This window comes from Salvelinus namaycush, chromosome 24 (genome assembly GCF_016432855.1).
Source record: "Salvelinus namaycush isolate Seneca chromosome 24, SaNama_1.0, whole genome shotgun sequence".
Taxonomy (NCBI): Eukaryota; Metazoa; Chordata; class Actinopteri; order Salmoniformes; family Salmonidae; genus Salvelinus; species Salvelinus namaycush.
Genome location: NC_052330.1, coordinates 13,336,575 through 13,353,716, shown reverse-complemented (window position 1 = coordinate 13,353,716; position 17,142 = coordinate 13,336,575). Strand labels below are relative to the sequence as shown.

Genomic DNA, 17,142 nt, shown 5'->3' with positions numbered 1-17,142 from the left:
GGAAGCTTCACAAGGCTCTCTCATCCAGCAGCAGTACTGAATGCGCACTGTGCTTGGTGATACAAAAAAAAAATCACAAAGTGGATCCAAATCCTGCCTTAAAGATACATTCTCATTAGGTATGTTTTAATGGTCACCCCCTAGGACATCCTTATCAGTATGGCTGGAAGACATCCGGGTGATGTCCATCACATAGAGTACCTCTGAACCTAGAGGGTGTCAATGCTTCTTCCCAGGCCAGTATTAAAACCTGAAACCTTCAACTGTCACCAGGGGTTGCTGGGAAGCACCAGGAGGAAGCTGGCACAGGCTTCATCACATGATTTCCTCACCAGATGATAGAGGACTATATTTGCCAGAAAGGAAAACAGTGGCTGTGGAAACAGATGCATATATTATAGAATGAGCCAAATATGTGAATTGCTAATGGTGTGTTAATATCCTAGACAGTTGCATAAGAATTACACAATAATAACTAAAGGATTTTCAGTCAGGTAAGTAGTGCATTCCCGCAGTAAAATCTCAAAGATGAAAAAATTGTTTACAGAGCATTCTAAAGCAGAAAGAATGAGTAGCACTGAGCTGAACTTATAAAATGTTGGTGAATGGACACTGCTCTACAGATTGACACACAGAGCATGTCTAAACATGCAGGACCAAAACGGACACCAATATGACAATGATATATGGCCTGTGTAATAAACCACCCTCCAAAAAAATGCACAGAATATTTTTCAATCAGCTCCTAAACAGCACCTGACGGCTGGCAGGCTTTCACACTGTCTTATACCGCATAGACTACTGTATATGGCGCTGGGACAGAATTTTATTTGTCACTCCAATACCCTGTTGCTGTGTTTGCATTCTTGATGTATACAGTATTTATTCCTCTGAATTAAAATACTTATGGAGACATTATGCCTGACGTGAATAGTTAATTGCTCTTAACCCAGAAAATTCCGTCTCATTGGATATTATTATTTTCATTCACAGTTGTGATCTAGAGCAATGGAATCAACTCACTTGGACAAACAGTAAGTACTGTAATTGTGCACAAATACTGTGGGTATTTGTTATTTGATAGCACCTGATTTGTCTTGAAACCCACTTGTGGTTTCGCTGACCTGTAGCTGTTACTGATAGAGCTGAGATGCTCCACTGAGCTCTCTGTTGCCCTGAGGATGGTGAGCTCCCATGTGGGATAATCCCTACTGTACCTGGGCCACTGCTCTGCCATTAGGGCGTATAACATGCACCCCAGACGGCCAGCATATACTGTATAACCCTACGGGCCAACCTTCATACTATAGTTTACCTGCCACAATATATATCTTCAGGTCAGCTGATGGTCACTTACCACCAGTTTCTGAGAGCTCTGAGGCACGGCTGATGCTATCATCCCATTGGAGGGAGATGGGGTAGTTAAGGGTCAGCTAGCAGCCACAGCTGAGACCTTTGACCAATGAGGAAATCCTACTGGCAACACATAATGGACAAGTTGAGGAAACAGTGTGAGCATAAACAGCCTTCCAATGCAACACTACAGGGGAACATTCACAACAGTGGTTGATGTTTAGACCCAAAGGCAGTAGTGAGTATTCCTCTCAGTAGAGCAGAACTGAGATGATTCAGCTTCTTTCTGTAAGTGTTGACAAAATGCTCCCTCATAGCATCATAGCGGTGGTGCATGGCCTGCCCCTGTGCCTGTGGTCATGGCTTGATAAACTCAATGAACCCATACGGGGGCAGAATGCAAAAGTAAAACGTGATTTTCACTTGAGCACACAGAATATTTTAAAATGTATCATTCAGGCACTAAATAGAACTCTCAAGTTACACTCTGACTTGCAAATTATTTTTGCATGAGACGTGGTTATTTTATGTGGATTGATTTCAACTGATTATTATTACATGTTGTGAACAGATGTTCAAGTCTGCTTGTAGAGATTTGAATGCATGTACATTTGATTCTGCCATACATTACCTTTGAACATAAATAAAAACAGACAATATTTAATTTACCACTTGTTGATCTAGCATACCAACAGTTATACTCACTCGGACAGTGATCCAAAGCTTTTTGAATTATGCATAGATTTTTTTTGCTACATCTCAGGCCACAAGATGGCATCATTTATTGCATTTGAGCTGATACGTGAACCGTACTCTTAGCACCTCTATCATTAATTGATAGTTTAAATTAACTGTTAGAATTATATTTCAGAATTATAATTCAGAATGACAATTATGAATAGTTTCTTCAAAAGTACAATGCATCATGATCAATCAATTAATCTAACAATCTTTATTTGAATCAACATTAGCAGCTTCCTGTATAAACAAGTTGTGTATCTAATGAAGCCAGCTGTAACAAGGTGAACTGTTAAAGTACACTTACCAATAAATCAAAAAACAATATTGAAATCCAATGAAAATTACAGAACAATATCCAGCGAGCATAACATGGCATCAAGCAAAGGTCAGCATCTCTTTAGTCATACTTTAAGTGTCACTATTATGCTAAATAAAAACGTTTAACTTTCACTATGTTATAAATGTGGCATTCCCAGATATCCTTATGGTTTATTTAATAGACTTGCAATGAATCCTGCTGAATGTCTCGTGGCTTAAAAGATTGGGAAATGCTTTATAACCTCCCTGAAAGCTTCGAGAACAGACTGCAAGCTGTCAAGCTTGTGACACATTTACAAGTAAATCTAGCATGGGGTGTTGCTGAAGTCATAGCGCACTACAACGATGACATACACGATGACATACTGGACCATATTACAGAGTTATTACATTATTATCACACGTATTTCTATGCATTATCATCATTATGAATCAGCCATTGAATCATCTACTCAACATCTAGTTCTCAGTCTGTGCATTCCGGATTCACTCAAATAGGCTATAGATACAGGAAGACATCATAGAATATTTTGTTATGGTTGAGATAGAAAAACGCATGTGCAGGTGTGCATCTGCAATATTTCGAGCACACCCCTAAATAGTTAATATGGGCGACTGATACAAAAAAAAGGGCTCTGGGCACGTCATGAGTAGACTACCATACACCACCAACTTCTGATAGCATGCTTTCTTATCGAATAGCTTTAGTTGCTGCCAACGCCTCTTGAAATGATCGACGCTTCCACCATCCATTTCCATTGCTCACCGCGCATCCTCTACCAATAACCGCGGTCGGAGGCGCAGCCTCTCGTTGTGGGAGGTTCATCGCATGGTCCTCAGCTCTGAATGAGAGTGGAGGGGGATGCAGAAGGATTCGTAAACTCCACAGGACCCGTGGAATATGTAGAATGAGCCCATATCTGCGAACTGTGGTTGTATTCGTAGTGGTTCACAGCCCGGTGAATGAAAGACGGAGAGATTGCAGCTTGACGCACTACATTATTTTGGAGTAGATTTGACGCGTAATCGTTGCAAGATTCTGTGCTGGACTGCTGACTGTTGAGGCGCGTGTCGTTCAGGTGACACACATACCGTTAACTTTACGGACTGTGTATCATTTATCTACGATGTAATCGGGAGCAAGTGGATGTAGTCTACATTGGATCCCTAAAATGACGATCATGTGGATTTATTGAACTGTCACTCATTATTTTAGCGTGCATTTATAGAGATTGAGAAAATAACCCCTGAAATAAATCTCAGTAGAAATTCGTGCACGGTGTGCATGTGCGCTTTGTGGATCTGACTCAGTTGGATAGACATAATCATGGACTGTCATCAGACGAAGAATGTGCCAATGCATTGTATGATCCACAATCGTAGCGATTGTTATTGACATAGCCAGTCTACGCGGGCCGGAGAAGTATGGAGAGACAGTTCTAGATTCACTGGTTCGGATTCACGCGTTAAGAGCGCACTTTGGAAACTAGTGTTTTGCTCGGAAACTTTTATGCCGGAGTCCGACGCACACAAAGATGACAGCAAACAGTTGTAAACACCACTATAAAATTGCATGCATACAGAAAATATAGGTTTCTAAGTAAATCATATGGGGGGGTTGCTTATGAAAATATACTCGATCAATTGCTTATGATAAAAACAATACCTTTTAGCGGTAAATGTAATGAGCATGGAATGAGTCTCCCATATGGGAAGGTGACCTTTATCGCAAGTGATGACATGTTCATCAAGAAGTGCGACTCAGAGGCCCTTGAGAATGAAAGAACAGTATTTTGCATGATTTCTCTGGGATATGATGTAAAAGTACCACATTCTACTTTCTAGGTAAGGAAAAAAGTGACCCTGCATCGGATGGCTTCCAATGCCTCTCCAACTTCTTTGGCTTTTATCCACACGAATAATGATTTTTGTTAGTTAAGTGGCCCCAAAGCTATTCAGATCATTTAGGATGCTGTGTTTACATCGTGTTCATCCGGGTGAGAGGGCATCAATCAACGCTGGAAGCTTCGAAAACCAACAGTATCGCAGGTGTTTGTTACAAAAGGTAGGGCACATGTTTTCCCTGATACATTACTTAATTCACCAAACATTTGGTTTTGCTTCGAAGTTCAATGAAATTGATGATGAGTGACCTGAAATAATTCATGATTAGACTTTTGTCGAATTGCTTTGGCGTTAGCCTCGTCCCCGCAGGCTAATTGCGCATGGGTGGAAGTGTCTGAACAATATTGCTTTGGTGTGGCACTAGCTACAGATTGTTACATCAGATAATGTGTTATAAGGAAACATTTTTGGTATCCATAACTGGGTGTTACAGGTTTGCCTATACAAAACATTGCCAGAGATTGTTCAACTAACCTGTTATTGGCGATACTATATTCGTTCTTGAGTCGGGCAAACATGTATCTTCTAAAATGTCCTGTCCAGTTGCAGGTGGTGCGTTTTTGAATTTAGAAAATGCTTCATTATTTTTAAAAAGTATGTTTTTTTTGCTCCATGAAGTAATCCAACAATGTGTACACCTCCATCTTGTCTATTTCAAATCTCATTGATTGAGACAGGTGGGTCCACCCCAAAGGGCTGAATGTCTCGATGATGGTCACTTGTCTCAGTCAATGAGAGAAGATTTGAAATAGACAAGATGGTGGCGTACACATTGTTGGACTACTTCATGAAGAAAAACATTTTATTTATTTGAACAGCATTTTCTAAATTCAAACGCACCATCTGCAATTGGACACTGACATTTTTGGCTGAATCGAGAACGAAGATAGTATCGCAAATACCAGGGTAGTTGAAAAATATGTGGTGAGATTTTGTATAGGCAAACCTTTAATGGACAATAATGGAAACCAAAAATCTTTGTTACACCAGATAATGTGATATGACCAATCTGTAGCTAGTGGAGCCATTGATTCTAATCATCAGACAATATTAATATTGATTTGTCTCAAATGTGCTGTAAAACAAGAAGCAAACACTGTCAGTGATATCAAATGCATCTCTTGTCTATGCAATCCATCATAATGCTCATCTCTGATTATCTGAAATGGAGTCCAGCTATAATGTGATTTTCACGCTTTCTGTTTTATCTTGTGCACACAGTGACTCAGACCAGCAGCATGCTTACCTGTGGGTAAGAGTGAGCCCCGTGGGTTGAGTGTGGACCCCCACGTCCTCCCTGCTCCTTCTCCTGCCTCGGTTCCCATCACCTTCAGCCCTACTGTCCACATGCAGGCCAAGAAGAGGTACCTGGTCGTGTCTCTAGGGGCCTGTCTTCTTCTGGTTGCCTACCTGTGGGGACTTCAGATTGGGGAGTTCCATCATCAAAACCACCACCAGCACCTCTTTAGAGTCGCCCAGAGCCCCAGCTTCAGCCTGCTCAGACAGCGTTGGCCTGAGTGGAACCACCCGCTCAACACCTACCTGGAGGACGGAGAGCAGGAGGAGGACAGCCCTCTGCTCCACCACCAGCACACCTCTCCCAGGGAGAGGCGGGAGATCCGCAACAACATCTACAAGAGCAGGAGATGCCGCATGGACACATGCTTCGACTTCAGCCGCTGCCAGAGGGGGTTCAAGGTGTACGTCTACCCCCTGCTGAAGGGGGAGACGGTGTCTGAGAGCTACCAGAAGATCCTGACAGCTGTCGAGGATTCCCGCTTCCACACCACAGACGTCAACGAGGCCTGTCTGTATGTGCTAGGCATTGACACTCTGGACCGGGACCAGCTGTCCAGCCAGTACATTCACAATGTCAAGGCTAAAGTACAGAGCCTCCCAACGTGGAATGACGGGAGGAACCACCTCATTTTCAACCTCTACTCTGGCACCTGGCCATATTACACAGAGGAGCTGGGCTTTGATATTGGCCAGGCCATTTTGGCCAAAGCCAGCATTGATATGGATAATTTTAGGCCACACTTTGATGTGTCCATTCCTTTGTTTTCAAAAGACCATTCTCAAAAAGGAGGGGACAAGGGTTATTTGACACTCAAAAATGTCCCTCCATCAAGGAAATATTTACTGGTTTTCAAAGGGAAGAGGTATCTGACTGGTATCGGTTCAGAAACCAGAAATGCTTTATATCATATTCACAATGGGGAAGATATCATTCTATTGACCACCTGCAAGCATGGGAAGGACTGGGAAAAGCATAAGGATGCAAGATGCGACCGGGACAATGAAGAATACTCAAAGTAAGTTCCCCTCTTGTATGTCCTTTCACTGGTTCAGGGTCTGTCGGGGCTAACCACTGAAAGTGAGTCAAGTATTTCACAATGGTATGTTTCTCACTCTACAGCACAGGATGTAGACCGACAGTCTGACACAACATATCAAGGGGTTAATCCCTATTTCTGGATGACACATTCCTAGCACTGTGGATATTATCAGACTACAGTTGCTCATCCATGTTAGTTGGATTATCCTGACATGCTGTTTTTCCTCTCAATGTTTGCATCCAGTTTTACTTTCATTTCTTGCTACAGTTTACAGTATCTATCTACCAATATTTTAAAGCAGGTTTGTTTGTTACAGGTTGGGTGTGATGCTCTGCCTGTTTAAAAAAAGAAGTACTTTAGAATACCCATGAGAGTACTGCTAGTCTGCTATAGAGTCAAACAATATTATTTTGCTCTGTAGCCTGAGTAAAAGCACAGTGCAACACACTTAAGAGATCTGTGCACAAAAAAAACCTCGCTGCATAACAACTCGGCATCAACAGCTGACAAATGAAAGTAGTTTGTAAGCAGTTGAGCAAAACGTTATGGGCCGGGTAGAGGAGTTCAGGATGACAGGAAGGTACAGTACCAGTCAAATGTTTGGACACACCTACTCGTTCAAGGGTTTTTATTTATTTTTTACTATTTTCCGCATTGTAGAATAATAATGAAGACATCAAAACTATGAAATAACACATATCGAATCATGTAGTAACCAAAAAAGTGTTAAACAAATCTAAATATATTTTATATTTGACATTCTTCAAAGTAGCCACCTTTTGCCTTAACAGCTTTACACACTCTTGGCATTCTCTCAACCAGCTTCATGAGGTAGTCATCTGGAATGCATTTGAATTTACAGGTGTGTCTTGTTAATTTGTGGCATTTCTTTCCTTCTTAATGCGTTTGAGCCAATCAGTTGTGTTGTGACAAGGTAGGGGTGGTATACAGAAGACAGCCCTATTTGGTAAAAGACCAAGTCCATATTATGGCAAGAACAGCTCAAATAAGCAAAGAGAAACAAGTGCCCATCATTACTTTAAGATATGAAGGTCAGTCAATCTGGAACATTTCCAGAAATTTGAACGTTTCTTCAAGTGCAGTCGCAAAAATCATCAAACACTATGATGAAACTGGTATTCATGAGGACCACCACAGGAAAGGAAGACCCAGAGTTACCTCTGCTGCAGAGGAAAAGTTCATTAGAGTTACCAGCCTCAGAAATTGCAGCCCAAATAAATGCTTCATAGAGTTCAAGTAACAGACACATCTCAACATCAACTGTTCAGAGGAGACTGCGTGAATCAGGCTTTCATAGTTAAATTGCTGCAAAGAAACCGCTACTAAAGGACACCAATAAGAAGAAGAGACTTGATTGGGCCAAGAAACATGAGCAATGGACATTAGACCGGTGGAAATCTGTCCTTTGGTCTGATGAGTCCAAATTTGCTATTTTTGGTTCCATCTGCTGTGTCTTTGTGAGATGCAGAGTAGGTGAACGGATGATTTCCACATGTGTAGTTCCCACCGTGAAGCATGGAGGAGGTATGATGGTGTGGGGGTGCTTTGCTGGTGACACTCAGTGATTATTATTATTTTTAGTTCAAGACACACTTAACCAGCATGGATACCACAGCATTCTTCAGCGATACGCCATCCCATCTGCTTTGTGCTTAGTGGGACTATCATTTGTTTTTCAACAGGACAATGACCCAACACACCTCCAGGCTGTGTAAGGGCTATTTGACCAAGAAGGAGAGTGATGGAGTGCTGCATCAGATGACCTGGCCTCCAAAATCACCCGACCTCAACCCAATTGAGATGGTTTAGGATGAGTTGGACCTCAGAGTGAAGGAAAAGAGAATGTTTGAGAGAATGCCAAGAGTGTGCAAAGCTGTCATCAAAGCAAAGGGTGGTTACTTTGAAGAATCTCAAATATAAAATATATTTAGATTTATTTTTGGTTACGCTATGATTCCATGTGTGTTATCTCAAAGTTCTGATTTCTTTACTATTATTCCACAATGTAGAAAATAGGAAAAATAAAGAAAAACCCTTGAATGAGTAGGTTTGTCCAAACTTTTGACTGGTACTGTAGGTTTTCATCACACAACTTTTCATATTTTTCCAGTTAGTCTGTATAATGTAAGTGGCAGGTGTTAAATGTTTTGCCCTGAAAATAATATTCTTTGGTGTTCACCAAATATGATCAAACTTTTCAGTGGATTGCACATTCACTGGCCTTTCTTGAATCAGAGCGCAAAAAAGTTGTTACTCTTTTTAAAACGCGTGCTTCAGTAAAATTACTTCAGGGTAAATCCATTTGAGTTCAATCACTTTTTGCCGGCATGCTTTTTGACTTAAGCAGCTGTTCATACATGTTTTCCAATGGAAGAAGTGGTCAGAAAGTGACGTTTTGGTTCTGGATGCCAAAACATTTAGGAGATAAAGGTGACGTTTTGCATACCATACCATAAGACATCCATGTCTTCATCACTGGAAAAGATCAACGGTTGAGTTCATCATTTAAAATCTTACATACAGTGTTGTCAAACTATATATATATTTTTTATCGGCATGTATCTAAAAACATGTTGAAAAAATTTATCATACTCTCATATGTTGTAGTTTAGACTGTATTTCACATAATCTGAGGTTTTTGTGTTGTGGCCGCCATCAGTTTAGACACAACCTGCTCTTGAATACAGGGTGGGTGTCATTTCAATCATGGAAATAATTTATGGAATGGGCCTATCCATTTAGAGCACTGCAAATTTAGCTGGAACACCATTTGAAATTTGTGTCGTATTGAAACTTCTAACTGCCACCAAAAAGACGAGCCACTAATGTCAACTTGAATGGTAATGCATATTCTATCTATATTTCAATAGGTTTCCTATGGAGGATTGACAGTATCATTTAAAACAATGGATATTCCCATTCAAGTCAACATTATCTGATGTGTGGACATCCAACCATCTTTGTGGTACCATTTGAAAGTTGAAATTTCAATTTTATTCCCATTTTTTTAGGACGTTTATCAGTCAAAACATGATGTTGACTTAACCGATGGCGGGCACAACACAAAAACCTTAGATTATGTGAAATACGGTCTAAACTACAACATATGCAAATAGGGGGAAAAAACAAGTATATGTGTTTTAAGATGATTGACATTAAAGGTTTAAATATGACAATTTTTATTCCAAACATTATTTTCAAGAAATAATACAATAGTTTGACAACACTGTAAGCTTTTAAATGATATAAAGCTCAACCATTTATCTTTTCCAGTGATGAAAACAACATGCATGTCTAAAGGTATGGTGGGGTTTTCAAAATGGGGGAATTTTAAGCACCTTTATCTCTGGAATGTTTTGGCATTCAGGTCCAAAAAGTACAATTCTGAGCTCTCCTTCAGTGGACAAATATGCATGGACGGTTTCATTCAAATCAACGGGGGTGCTGTCAAGAAGCTATTAAATTCCCCAAAACGAAATGTACTAATCTCATACGGAACCATGTGACTGTTTAAACTTGCCTCATTTAACCTGGAACGACATGGGAAGCACTGACTCCCATTGTATTGGGCTCTCCTGATTTGTTTTGTATGGCTGGGTTTTTCCCCGCTTGCCATTGTTGCAGGACGGGCATGTTTGTGCAGTGAAGACAATGTCATCACTGGTAATGCTCAGTCTTACGTACGTTTTTAACTTACATTCCAGCCCTCACTGTTATTTCACTGCCTGGCTCGCCCTCATTGGTTATTAGTATGAATGAATGTCCCACAGGTGTTTTTAGAATGGTCAGATAGTTGAAGTGTGGAACACATCCTGTTAGATCTTTTAGGGGGGTTTATTACAGTTCAGGCTCTGTGCCAAATCATGTCACAAAACTTTGTTTGATTTTGACAGCTGGGCTCATCTGGAAATCGGTAATATTAAACATCAGATTGCCTCCATCTTAAAATGATCTTCAAGCTCACAAAGAGAGAGATTGAATACCACTGTTTGAAGAGAAACAGATGTGGCCTACAGTAGAAATCCAAAAGATTGATAACCAAAGATATCAAATAACACTGACAGTTACAAAAAAAATCCACAATATTTTGTATATCAATACAGATACAATGTGGGCAAAACAAGGTACCCACTTGAAAATACTCACTGTGTGAATAAAATTGAAGGGGATTTCAAAGCCTCAGTCAGAAGAGTCAATAATTGGCTTTCGATTGAATTAAACCAAGGCTGAGGGATCGAGGATGATCCCACCCCGTGCGGGGCAGCCATGGATTGAAGTCAGATGATTTCACTATACTGCGATAACATCCCCCAAGAACCCCACACGACAGGCCCACGTGTCTCAGTCACAGTTTAGACATGAGGACACAGCGTTCCTATTTAACATGGAAGATTTACATCATGACACTTATTTCATTATCAAAATGGTGTGGAAGAAGTCATCAAAGCTTGTGTGTCTCAGAAGCCAGTCAGATTTATTTGTCTGGTCCTTGTTCTTTTCAGCCTTAGGCTAGAGAGACCCTGCTGATAAGATGTATAGATAGGCTCTAAATTAGTTTCTCACTGTTGGGTGCTTTCTGCAGATCCATCACCAGCCATGAAAGTAACGGTCCTCCGACAGTGTTTTAATTACAGACTACAATTTAACATGTTGTTCCCCGGCCTTGCTAGCAGTGAAAAGGTCTAGACTAGTTCCTGCTATTACTGTAAATACATGTTACAATCCATTCAAACAGGTTTGTCATGTAAGAGGCCTTGGAAAGACTAAAAACATAAACAAAATTGGGAACGTTAAGAAAAAAATCCATAAACGAAAATCAATAAATAAAAAATAAATAAAATAAATCTTAACAAAATCAAAACTACCACTAACAGGTCCTGATCATCATCATAAAGGGGAAAATGGTTGGAGATGTGCATCTTTCAATTGATTTGCCACGGACATAAAGCGCTCTGCATGTCATCGTCGGTGGAAAAAGGGCAGAGTATGGCAAGCGACAGCAGCGAAGTCCCTTATGCCAAATCTTTGAGAAGTTAAGTGAGAAGGTGGTGAAATGCAAACTTTGCGAGGTGAAATTGAGGTACAGTAATGGTAGTACAGGTGCAATGCTTAACCATCGGAAACGGATGCACCGTGAGACCCAAACTGTTTCTGGCAGCAACAACAGACAGACGGCTTCACACAAAAGAAGTGCGATAAGGGACAGAGTTAGAAAATTTGCAGCGCTCATTACAGAATCGGTTGATATGCAGCCGTTGTCAAAGGTTGAGCATGTCGTCTTCAATGCCCTGATGGCATGTCTAGAACCAGACTACAACGTGCCATGTCAGAAAACTGTGATGGCCCGGGTGATGAAATTGTACAATGATTTCTCTGCAAGTACAACGCGCAATCTCTCAAAAACCCCATACACGGCGTTAACATCAGATTGTTGGACGTCCATGAACATGCTGTCATACGTCACTACAACGAGCCATCATATTGATGAGAAGTGGGACATAAAGTCCCATGTACTGACCACTGAAAACATGGAGTGGCACCTAGCAGAGTGGGTGGGGGACAGCAGTAAGGTGAGTGCCATTGTCCGGAAGATAGAACTTCATTGCCCGCTAGCGGTCCTATGCAGTAGGTCACAGTAGGACCATATTTATCATTGTGAAATTATATAAATTTTTCTTAGTTTTAACAGGAAACTAATTTTAAAAAATTCCAGTTTAAACATTAAGCCATTTTTTATTTTATTTGTCATGTCCCTATTTCCAACTGTCATTCATGCTGTTGAACTAACATCTCAGTTTTATATAGCAGAACAATGATATTTCCTGTGGCCTAGTTTTGTCTGAGGTCCAGTTCTAACCAGATTGCAGAGGTGTACTAGATGTGCAGTGATTTAACTTTCTGTCTGGTTTATCCTGAGAAAGGCAACTAAAAGACCAAGCAGGGATGCTCAAATCCCTTTCATAACGAGATGTATTTTTTCTCGAACAACTGGAGTCGACGCCTGCACTAAAAGTGGCTTACATTCAATGGACAACTGCAGACTGCACATTCAGTGCTCTATATTTTTGTTTTGTGCATATATCTGACACAGTAAATCTTATTATTTTAGCCAAAGATGCAGATCTTTGAGACGTACGTTGACAGCTGAAAGAAAAGCTGAGAATCTTCTATTCTGCAGAAATAGACTCATCAACATTTTGGGCATTAGGAAATACAGTGCCTTCAGAAAGTATTCACACCCCTTGACTTTTTCCACATTTGTTGTTACAGCCTCAATTTAAAATGGATTACATTGAGAATGTGTGTCACTGGCCTACACACAATACCCCATAATGTCAAAGTGGAAATAGGGTTTTAGAAATGTGTATACATTTGATAAAAAATCAAAAGCTGAAATGTCTTGAGTCAGTAAGTATTCAACCCCTTAGTTATGGCAAGCCTAAATAAGTTCAGGAGTAAAAAATTGCTTACCAATTCACATAAGTTGTATAGACTCGCTCTGTGTGCAATAATAGTGTTTAACAGGTTTTTTGAGTGCCTACCTCATCTCTGTACCCCACACATACAATTATCTGTAAGGTCCCTCAGCAGCAAGCATTGAATTTCAAACACAAAGACCAGGGAGGTTTTCCAATGCCTCTCAAAGAAGGGTGCCTATTGGTGCAGACATTGAATATCCCTTTAAGCATGGTGAAGTTAGTAATGACACTTTGGATGGTGTATCAATACACCCAGTTACTACAAAAGATACAGGCGTCTTTCCTAACTCAGTTGCCAGAGAGGAAGGAAACTGCTCAGGGATTTCACCATGAGGCCAATGGTGACATTTAAAACAGTTTAATGAGCATTTGTGTTTAATGGCTGTGATGGGAGAAACCTGAGGATGTATCATCAACATTGTAGTTACTCCACAATACTAGCCTAATTGAAAGAGTGAAAAGAAGGAACCCTGTACAGAATAAAAAATATTCCAAAACATGCATATTGTTTGCATCAAGGCACTAAAGTAATACTGTAAAAAATGTTGCAAAGAAATTCTCAGTTTTTGTCCTGAATACAAAGTGTTATGTTTGGGGCAAATCCAATACAACACATTACTGAGTACCACTCTCCATATTTTCAAGCTATGGGCATGCTTTCATGTTATGGGTATGCTTGTAATCGTTAAGGACTGGGGAGTTTATTAGGACAAAAAAAGAAACGGAATAGAGCTAAGCACATTCAAAATTCTAGAGGAAAACCTGGTTCAGTCTGCTTTCCAACAGACACTGGGACCTTTCAGCAGGACAATAACCTAAAACACAAGGAAAAAATCTACACTGGAATTGTTTACCAAGTAGACAGTGAATGTTCCTGAGTGGCCAAGTTACAGTTTTCGCTTAAATCTGCTGGAAAGTATATTGTTGTCTAGCAATGATCAACAATCAATTTGAGCTTGAAGAATTTTTAAATTAATAATGTGCAAATATTGTACTATCCAGGTGTGCAAAGGTCTTACCCAGAAAGACACACCTGTAATCGCTGCCAAAGATGATTCTAACATGCATTGACTCAGGGGTGTGAATCCTTTAAAAATATATATATATATATTTCATTATTGTGTAGATGGGTGAGATTTTTTTATATAGATAAAAAAAAAATATATATATATATTATGAGTTCAGGCTGTAACATCAATGTGGAATAAGTCAGGGGGTATGACTACTTTATGAAGGCACTGTATGTTTCACAAGTTTGGATAGTACAGTACTGAGTGTAGTACAGTACAATACAGTAGGACAGTACAGTAAAGCACAGTGAGTAGAGTAGTATATTGTACTGTACTGAACTATACTTGAATTTACTTTACTGAACTCTACTCTGTTCTACTGTACTCTACTGTGCTGCGCTGTGATGTCAACTCATGAAACATGAGGAGAATGCCATTCATATCCATAATTATGCATTTCTGTGAGAACAGATCAGGGACCCATGATGTCATTCCATTACTGTAATTTCATTACCGTAATTCCTTACTGTAATTCAATAACCAAAATATATTTCTTTCAAACTCAAGGTGTCATGTCATAGCTGACACCCCATTCTTTCTGCAGACATCTTTGAATCCTAATTCGGAGCGCATCTTTAAAGGGAAACTTCTCAATTTTTCAACTTCATATTCATCATCTCCAGCACCACCCAAGATCAACATATGTGAAAATGGTTCATTTCTTTGTTTTGTAGTAAAAAAGATAGTGAAAGATAAGTGTTTCCAATGACATCACTGGTGTGCAGCATGCGATTTTGACCAATTTTGAGTAGGTATTGCTTACTAATTGGTTGATGTCATTGGAAACACTTATGATTATTTTTTACTACAGGACATAGAAACTTGCCATTTTCACATGTTGGGGTGGTGCTGGAGATTATGAAGTAGAACATTTTTTTAAAGAGTTTTATGGAAAACGTGGTTGCATAACTTGAGGGATATTTTACTGTAGTTCTGTTACCAAAGTCTGCATCTGCACAGTTCTTCCACTAAATTCATTTTGTAAAATGTTCAGTGGAAATTGTTAAAAGTAGTCCTTGTGCATAGTTGTATGGTTTGTTAAATGTTGAAATCAGTGGTTTTTGTTTGGCATACATTTTAAAGTGAAAAAACTGAGTAAAAGCATAATTACATTACTGTGGAATTGCCCCTCTATCAGTATGTGGGTTCATTACAGGGTCTTTTAAGACAAACTACAAGCTGCAAAGGCTTATTGGCTTAGAAGACGTCCACACTGACTGGAGTACGAATATGATTTGAGAAATTTTGGAAAGGCTTAATGAGTCTAATGTACTGACTCAACACCTTGAAGGTAGCAAGATTATTATTGAGTGATTGACAATCACCTTCTACCTTTTGTAGTTGAGAATATTGGCGGCAAGATCAATACTTGATCAACAAAAACCAAGGAGAGCATGAAAAAACCTGGATTGCTTTGTGCTGTAAAATTAGTAATTGCGTTTTCTGTCAAGTGGATGTGTTGCCATCTCGACTAACTCCATAATCTCAAATTATAGTGTAGCAATTTTAACTGGATTTGAAAGTGTTAATATGTGTTTGTTGTCCGTAACTTATGCCTGCCCATACCATAACCCCACCGCCACCATGGGGCACTCTGTTCACAACATTGACATAAGCAAACTGCGCGCCCCCACGACTCCATACATGCTGTCTGCCATCTGCCCAGTACAGTTGAAACCGGGATTCATCCATGAAGAGCACAGAATTCCAGCGTGCTCAGTGGCCAAGGTGAGCATTTGCTTACTGATGTCGGTTACGACTCCGAACTGCAGTCAGGTCAAGACCCTAGTGAGGACGACAAGCACGCAGATGAGCTTCCCTGAGACGGTTTCTGACATTTTGTGCAGAAATTCTTCGGTTGTGCAAACCCACAGTTTCATCAGCTGTCCAGGTGTTTGTCTGACGATCCCACAGGTGAAGAAGCTGGATGTGGAGGTCCTGGGCTGGCCGGCTGGAAGTGCTGCCATATTCTCTAAAACAGCATTGGAGGCAGAGAGAAATTAACATTAAATTCTCTGGCAAAAGCAATGGTGGACATTCCTGCAGTAAGCATGCCAATTGCATGTTCTTTTAACTTGAGACATCTGTTTTCATTGTGTTGTATAACAAAACTGCACGTTTTAGAGTGGCCTTTTGTCCCCAGCACACGGAGCACCTGTGTAATGATCATGCTGTTTAATCAGATTCTTGATACGCCACAACTGTCAGGTGTATGGATTATCTTGGCAAAGGAGAAATGCTCATTTTAACAGGGATGTTAACACATTTGTGCACATCATTTGAGAGAAAAAAGCTTTTTGTGCTTATTGAACATTTTGGGGATCTTTTTTTATTTCCGCTCATGAAACATGGGACCAAAACTTTACATGTTGCGTTTTATATTTTTGTTCAGTGTATATAAAGTCTAGCCAACTTGGCTGTATTTGCTTGCTAACAAATTGAACTGTTAGGAATACACCCTCTGTCTCCAACTGTTTGAACAACCCAGCCTTTCAGAATGAGAACGAATTGCCAATTACTTATATAAATGCGTATTTTTATGCTCTTGAAAATGTATAAAATGCAAACTACTAGACAGATAGCACATAACAGTTTGTGGCCAAAAAAAGGGTATCGTTAGAGACAAAAAAGGTGTCGTAAAAAAGTTATCCATTACAGTAAAATAATGTTTCGGCGTCCATATGACTGACTCTGGACCAAACCTCAAATAGTGAGTTGAAACTGCTTGTTGTCAGAGAGGAAGTGATCTTTGTTGTGAGGGGTCTTGATTCTTCCAACAAAGGCATTTGAAACGTTGTTCTAAAACATTAATCAAGTTAATTCAATATACTGTATCGCCCAGCCCTAACCTCACCTTGACTCCAAATAAGTAATATAGGGACTTGGCTCAATCACAGGTTTTTGTTTTTTCTCGCT

General features: G+C 39.9%; 1 protein-coding gene across 1 annotated transcript in view; it reads left to right on the top strand.

The window, feature by feature from the left end:
- The first annotated feature begins 5,664 nt into the window (after positions 1 to 5,664).
- LOC120019504 (exostosin-1-like) overlaps positions 5,665 to 17,142 on the top strand; it is a 239,969-nt gene continuing 228,491 nt past the window's right edge. The window contains exon 1 of the mRNA XM_038962801.1: positions 5,665 to 6,632. Within this exon, the coding sequence (XP_038818729.1) occupies positions 5,665 to 6,632 (968 nt within the window). The remainder of the gene's footprint in view (positions 6,633 to 17,142) is intronic.